The 7,437-nt window shown below is 43.7% G+C and overlaps 1 protein-coding gene across 1 annotated transcript in view; it reads right to left on the bottom strand.

Annotated features, from left to right (window-relative positions):
- Nucleotides 1-5,943, bottom strand: part of Egfl6 (EGF like domain multiple 6) — a 61,645-nt gene extending 55,702 nt beyond the window's left edge. Inside the window, exon 1 of the mRNA XM_021188832.2 lies at nucleotides 5,666-5,943. Within this exon, the coding sequence (XP_021044491.1) occupies nucleotides 5,666-5,733 (68 nt within the window). The 5' untranslated portion in view covers nucleotides 5,734-5,943. The remainder of the gene's footprint in view (nucleotides 1-5,665) is intronic.
- Between the last annotated feature and the right edge of the window lie 1,494 nt (nucleotides 5,944-7,437).

Below are 7,437 nucleotides of genomic sequence, written 5' to 3' on the forward strand. Positions count from 1 at the left end.
CTCTCCTCTCCTCTCCTCTCCTCTCCTCTCCTCCCTTCTCTCCCTTTCTCTATTCCTTTGAGACAGGATCTCACTATAAAACCCTAGCTGGCCCTGAACTATCTATGTAGACAAGACTGAGTGCTAGGATTACAGGCTTACCACACCCAGTTCATGTGGTGCTGGGGCTCCAACCCAGGGTTTTGTGCATGCTGGGCAAGCACTCCACCAACTAAGCTATATCCCCAACCCCTGAAATTTAGTTTTTAATTCCGTTTATTTTTTTGAGTTTAAGATGTAATTATATCATTTCTCCTTTCCTCTTCTTCCCTCTACTTGCTCTCTTTCAAATTTATGGCCTCTCTTTTCATTTATTGTTCTTACAATTATGTTTGTATACACATCCATTCCTAAATACATTCTTGTATATTGTAGACACACAGTATAAATAAGTTGTATAATATGTACATTTCTGTTCATCTGAAACTATCTATTTATTGTTTATGCATATGTAAAATTGTTGCCTTTTCATCTCTTTTCCATTCCATGGTTTTTAAAAAAATGTTTTAATTTTTTATTATTTATTATTTTATTTTTTTAGATTTCTGTAGTATTTTCAGCTGACAAAACTTTTTTTCTGCTTTTACCAAGTGCTTTAGTAGAGGCAGTAGATAGATATGTATTTCTGGCATTCCGGAGAATGTTTGAGCATGCCAGTGTTCAGTTAATATTGTTGAATTGAACTGAATTAATTTTAACTCCTTCTAGAATTTGTCTTCATAATTAAAATCTGGACATTTAAACTAGTTCCTCTGTGTTGCATATATATGTATACGTGTTTTCCATGTGTAGAGACCAGAAGTTGATGGTGGATGTCTTCTTCAATTGCACACCACCATATAACAATTTTTTCAAAGACAGTCTCTCACTAAACCTGCTACTCACTGATTGAGAAAGGCTGACTGGCTAGCAAGTCCCATAGAGCCTTCAGTCTCAGATTTCCCATAGCTGAGAGAACAAACATGGACTATTGTAAACTGCTTCCGTGTGGATGCTGGGGAGGGAACTCGGGTCCTAATGTTTGTACAGTAAGCACTTTACCCTGCTCCGCTGCCAAGTCACATCCCCAGCCCTAAAACAGTTCAGTTATTGAAACCGGGATTTGATAACTTATTGACGGAACTAATCAATACTACTGATCTTTTGGGGGAAAAAAATTCTGTACATGGTAGACAGATTTAAGTACTCATGGGAGATACCATAAATTTAGGAAGCTACCACATGTTTACTGTGATATTCTGAACAAGTCAATTACAGATCCTTTTAAAAATTCAATTTACCATAAACCCCATGTCACCTTCGAACACCTGTCTGCTGTGCTTCGGACATCCCCAGAAGGATTTCCTTTTATGCATTAGAACTTGTTATGAGGGGAACACGATCCCAAGGGCTTTCCTGTCTCACAAGCCTAGGGACAAACTGGAATATCACACTACACAGAAAGCTTCATGTGCTCGTTTTTTTTCCCTGAATTTTAAATATATTATTGCATGTATGCCTGTTTGTGGGTGATGTTGGGGGCGGGGCATGTGTACCATGGTATAGGTGTGGAGATGAGAGGACACCTCTGGAATTCTTTCTTGCCTTCCACATTTATGTGGGCTCTGGGGATTGAATTCAGGCCCACAGGTTTGCACAGCAAGTGTCTTTACCCACTGAGCCATCTTGGTGCTCTCTAGCTTCATTCCTTGACACACAAGAACTCTTTCTGTTGGCAGGAACCAGATTTTCCTGTGGTCATGGGAGGCTGAAAGTACAGGAATCTTTTATTCCAGTCCCTCATTTGTTTGACTGGAGTATAAGCATTGCTCACTTGTCTTTGGAAATCCAGCTTTGAGGTGCATGTCCAATTGTTCCTATACAGGATTAAGTTATAATGGTCCCTTACTTTAGTCACTATCCCTTCCCTTTCAGAGTATCCAAGGGGCACAGCCCAGTCTTTCTGCACTGAGGTTGCTTTTGAGAGAAGATGATGATAATATTAGGGGGATGAAACATTTGTCCTACACAAGTCCCTAGATTACGATGCAGGGGACTTTATAAGTCTAGTCAAAGCATTTTGAGATTTTCCTGGATAATCCATATGGGCTTCTTATAATTGCAAGAGTCTTTCATAATGGGAGAAAGACAAAGAAGAGAGAATGCAAGGTGATACAGGGGGAAGAGATGGGAGTTATTTCCACAAGCCAAGACTGTCTGGTAACCTCTAGAAGCTCAAAGAACGAGGGGCAGAGTCTCCTTAGGAGCCTCCAAAGCACTTACCAATAGCTCAATTTTAGCCCTATAAGACTCCTTGTGGACTTCTGACTCCCAGAACTGCAAGACAATACATCTAGGTTGTTTGAAATACTGAAGTTTCAACTCTTCATGTAGCCTGTGGTTAGCAGGAAGCAGCCCCCTTGGTGTGAACCCAGATGTCCCTTCATCTCTCACACATTACTTTTTTACTTGAACTAAATAGAGAAAAGATGTGTAACAGAAATACATTCCAAGAAGAAATTTGCTTTAAATTTACTTCCAAGAATAGCAAAGTTAATAATATATTTAAATCTCTTACATGCCCAAAGGACAAAGATCTGTGTGTCAGGACTGGAGTGTTGGTTCCAACAGAGTTCTAAGCAAATCTTTTTGACCAGTATTGCCTACTGGAAATATGATAACCAAATGGGGCATGCCTAATTTTCTGGTAGATTTTTAAAATAAGAAATAAATTAGTGAAACTAATTTCAGTAGCAGATTTTATCCAGTGCTCTGGGTTATCTTCTCAGCATGTAGCTAATTAAAATTCATCAGGGAGCTAGTTCCTATTATTTTTTTCTTCATACTAAATCCCAAGTTTCCAATAACTAGTTTTCATTAACAGCACTAATCATCTTGGACCGGCTACATTTCAGGTACATAGTCACCATCATATTTGATGTTATGGGCACAACAAGTTCAGGGCATCTAAATACCCAATACACAAAGGGCATAAAAAAGTGCAAGGTAAGGAGGTTAATATACAGCCAATGAATTATTTATTAGATGAGTGTCACCTATAGACTAAGTATCATTTGAGAGGCATATAGTTTTCCAGGTCACACAATCAGAACGGTATTCCAATGGAAAAGAATTGGTATTTTCTTACCTTATTATTTTTTTGAGACAGGTTCTCAAAAATTCATTATGTAGCTAAGATGGACCGCTAATGCTTGATCTTGATCCTCCTGCATCTACCTCCTCCCCCCAGCACTGGGATTATAGTCATGCAGCACCACACCTGCTTTATTCCATGCTGGGGAATTGAACCCAGAACTTCATGCATGCTAAGCAGCTAAGCAGGTATTCTCTCGATTGACCTGCCTATATCCTCACCCCAGTCTTTGTTCTCTCTCTCTCTCTCTCTCTCTCTCTCTCTCTCTCTCTCTCTCTCTCTGTCTGTCTCTCTCTCTGTCTCTCTCCTCCTCCTCTTTCTCTTCTTTTGTTTTTTTGAGATAAGTTTTCTCTGTATAACAACCCTGGATGCCCTGGAAATTGCTTTGTAGACAAGGCTACCCTCAGACCCATAGAGATCCACCTGCCTCTGCCTCCCAAGTGTTGGGATTAAAGATGGGCACCACCACCACCTAGCTCTTTTTTTCTTTGTTTTTTTTTTTATTAGAAAAATCTGTGGGTGCCAGCTATAGTTTTTTTTAAATATACATTTCAATGAAACATTAGGAAATGACTAGCCTGTAGGCACACCTTTTTTTTCCACTGTGTGCCTTGCCTTTTCTGTAAATGAACCCCCTGAAGGTAGAGTCTGGAGTCAATTAAACATGGACCTGCAGAAGTTCCCAAAGTGCCGACCACTTGCCATTTCCAAGCATATGGAGCGGATCATCAGCACAGCAGCCAATGAACCTGACACTGTAAAGCGATCACATCTCACATCTTGAAAAGTTCAGTACTGCAGAATCTTCACACAGATTCTTCAGGTTAATTTGGGGGGGGGGGTGTTGAAGGGGACTCTTCAGCTTTTAATTTAATCTGGTGGCACTTTGAAAGTGGATCTTCTGGAGGTCGGTTTGCCTGCTGCTAAAGAACTGTTAATCTCATCTCCACATAGCACTTGGTCTTTCTTAAGTGGGCTTTCTAACAAAACACGACTCTCTCCAATGTGATTGCAGCAAATTGCCTCTGCTTACATTTTTATCACAGGAAGGAAATTGAAACTTGCAACCATACATTCTGAGAACCTGGTTTGAGGGTTATTCTGTTTGAACTTCAAAATCCTTTAATACCGTGGCAGACTCTGATGAAAGACTTTTTCCTGGGAGTTAAACAAAGTCACCTCTAAGGAGCTGGAGCCAAACCAAGGGTTTTTCCTCTGCCCCTTCCTCTTCTCCCTAGAGGAAAACCTGAAAAACCTCACTCAGCTGGGAAGGAGCCTGCTCCTCAGGTGACTTTGAGAAATATCTGGGGCCATTAAAGGCTAGGTTCACAACCAAAAATATAAGAGAAATATCTGGAGATTTTTTTCATATCCTGTCCCGACTTGGGTAGGTGTCAGTGTCCAAGCTGTTGCTGGCATCTTATAGCAGCCAGAGATGCTGTTATACTTCCCATAGAACACGGGAGAGCCTGCCACACCAACAAATAAGTCATCCCAAAGGTCCTTAGTTCTGCAGCACAGAGACCCTAGGCAGACATGAAAGGAAGAAGCAAGGCATAATGGTAGAGAAGGGTGTGTGTGTGTGTGTGTGTGTGTGTGTGTGTGTGTGTGTGTTCTAGGGTGTCTTCCCGAAAGGTTGCCCTACTCCAGTGTGGAGGATGATGGATTGACTAGGGTTGTTCCAGCTCTGCCACTTAACTGGCTTTGTCTCTTTGGACAAGTTACTCGGCCTAATTTTTCACCCCTTCAAAACAGGGATGGCAACGATAATAATACCTTGAAGCCACAGTGACTAGAGACTTCTGCTGGGTTAATGGTCTGAGAGTTGCTTGGTCTACATGACACACTATGCCTATGTGCTTTTACTATGTGGCTTTGTAGCTCTCACAGGAAAATGTTTCAGGGCTCAGAAAAGCTCATGAATAGAAGTAAGTGGCAAAAACAAGGATGGGTTCAGCTATCTTTTTACCAGCACTAACTTTCCAGTTCATCACCCCGAATCCAAAGGCAGCTAGAACAGGAGCTCAGCGAGGAGCTGCTTTAGTGCTCAACAATAAATGCGAAAATGCGCGCTCTGCATCCTCCTGTTTTTCTTCATTCCTTCCCTAGCAAAACTAACGACTGGTGGAAGGAACTAAACTCACACGGTGCCAGGTACTCACACATCTGCCTGCACCGGAGGTGGCTGCAGAGTACCAAATCCCAAACACAGCCAAGGTCTATGCGCCCAGTTTCCCCCTCCCCCCATCCGCCAGACAAACTCAGCCAAGTGTGGAGCGGAATCCACAGACCACCCGAGGCTAAACCTTACCCAAGGGACGCAGGGAAGAAAGTTGGTGGGCATTGGGTGCGGTATCCTGGTGAAATGCATCCCAAGGCGCACAGACACCTCAACCCCAGCACCTAGGTACCCCTTACATGTGCTGGTCAACGACAAAGGGATTCAAAAGGAGCGTTCAGGCTTGGGGAGCCAGGGTCAATGCGAACACTCACCTGGTCCCTACTCCACCTGTCACCCAGGGGAGCAGCAGAGGAAGCGCCAGGCCCCAGGGCGGCTGCATACTGGCCGGGGGTGGGCTCTTTTATTGTCCTGAGCCCCTCAGGACCTAGGAAACAGAGGGGCCACCGCCTCTTCTCTGCTTCGCTGGTCAGGACCTTGCTTTTGCGCGCAGCTGGCAGGCTCTGTGGCAGCCGGCGCAGAGCTGGAGAGCTGGGGAACGTTTGGAGCTGCGAGTGGCTGGGGGCGCCCTGGCGAGATACTCTGCTGGGTGAAGCGCTCCGGTGCACCAGCGAGGGCGTGGCAGCTGAGCACATCTGGCTGGGACCCGCCTCCAGGACGACCCACGAGGCCTCCACGCTCTTCTCTCACCCTTAACTCCTCCACGATCCCCCAAACCTCCGTCAGCACCCCGCTTCAATTCACTACAGGCTGTTCAGGGGCACCTCCAATTGCTATGCGTTTCTGGCTTGGGACAAGCAGTGTGCACTTTGAACTCCAGGGATTGAGAATTGAGAAGTCAAAGCAGGACCACAGATGCAAGTACAAAATCACAAGGCAATCTCATTTCAATGGAGGTTTCTTGCTTGGCTAGGTTTTTTTTTTTTTCCACACAAGGGAAATCATAGGATGTTAGAGGTCACCAAGTTTTGAACAAACCCCATCATTTGGCAAATGTTGTCTTCTAGTCATTCACAACAGTTCAAATGTAACTCCAAATGATATTGTAGTGTAGTAGCCACTGGCAACTTGACACAAACTAGTCATCTGGAAGAAATGAACCTTAATTGAGAAAATGCCTTCATCAAATAAGCTAGTCTTGGTGGTTATTTTCTTGATTAATGGTTGATGTGGGAAGGTCCAGCCCACTACAAGCGGTGCCACCCCTATGCAGGTGGTCCAGGAAGGTATGAGAACGGTACTGAACACTATTAAATAGTGTATCTGGATTACCTCTACTTCCAGGTTCCTGCCTTGAGTTCTTCCCTTGACTTTCTTTCTGGATGGGTCAGGATGAGTAAGCCAAACGAACACCCTTTCCTCCCTCAGTTGCTTTTGGTCATAGTGTTTTATCACAACAGTAGAAAGCAAGCTAAGATGGAAAAGCACAAACAAAAGATACTTCATGAGAATTCCTTCAGGTAGCGATGAGTTATCGATTCTGACTTGTAGCAGAAGGAATACTGGTTCTTCTTATCCCCACATTCATACCCTTTGACTTCTTGTAGGCAGAGCCCATGACCCCGCCTGCACCTTGACATTGGACATGGTCCAGTGGTTTGCTTTGACTGATGGTGTTTGGGCAGAGACACACTGTGCCAATTCCAAACCCATTCTAACTCCAACCCACCTGTACCTCTATTTGGGATATTAGAAGACCATGCCAGTTAGCTTGGTGGCCTGAGGAGGGTGAGGAACAGGTCAAACACAGTTACCTATCTGGTCTAAGAGTAGACTTCCAACTCAAAGAAGAGCTGCTGATGGAGCCATGAAGCCTCTGAACTAAGGTCAGCAGTGCAGACAAGCTACAGTGACTTGTCAGAATACATTCTTTTCTTGGTTTTAAAAATGGATACTTCATTCCTCCTTAGAATAAGGAACAAAATACTCATGAAAGGATATAGGTACAGAGACAGAATTTAGAGCTAAGATGAAAGGATGGACTATCCAGAGACTACCCCATTCGGGAATCCATCCCATCATCAGCCACCAAACCTAGATACTAATGCTCATGCCAGCAAGATTCTGCTGAAGGGACCCTGATATT

Source organism: Mus pahari, chromosome X (assembly GCF_900095145.1).
Source record: "Mus pahari chromosome X, PAHARI_EIJ_v1.1, whole genome shotgun sequence".
Taxonomy (NCBI): domain Eukaryota; kingdom Metazoa; phylum Chordata; class Mammalia; order Rodentia; family Muridae; genus Mus; species Mus pahari.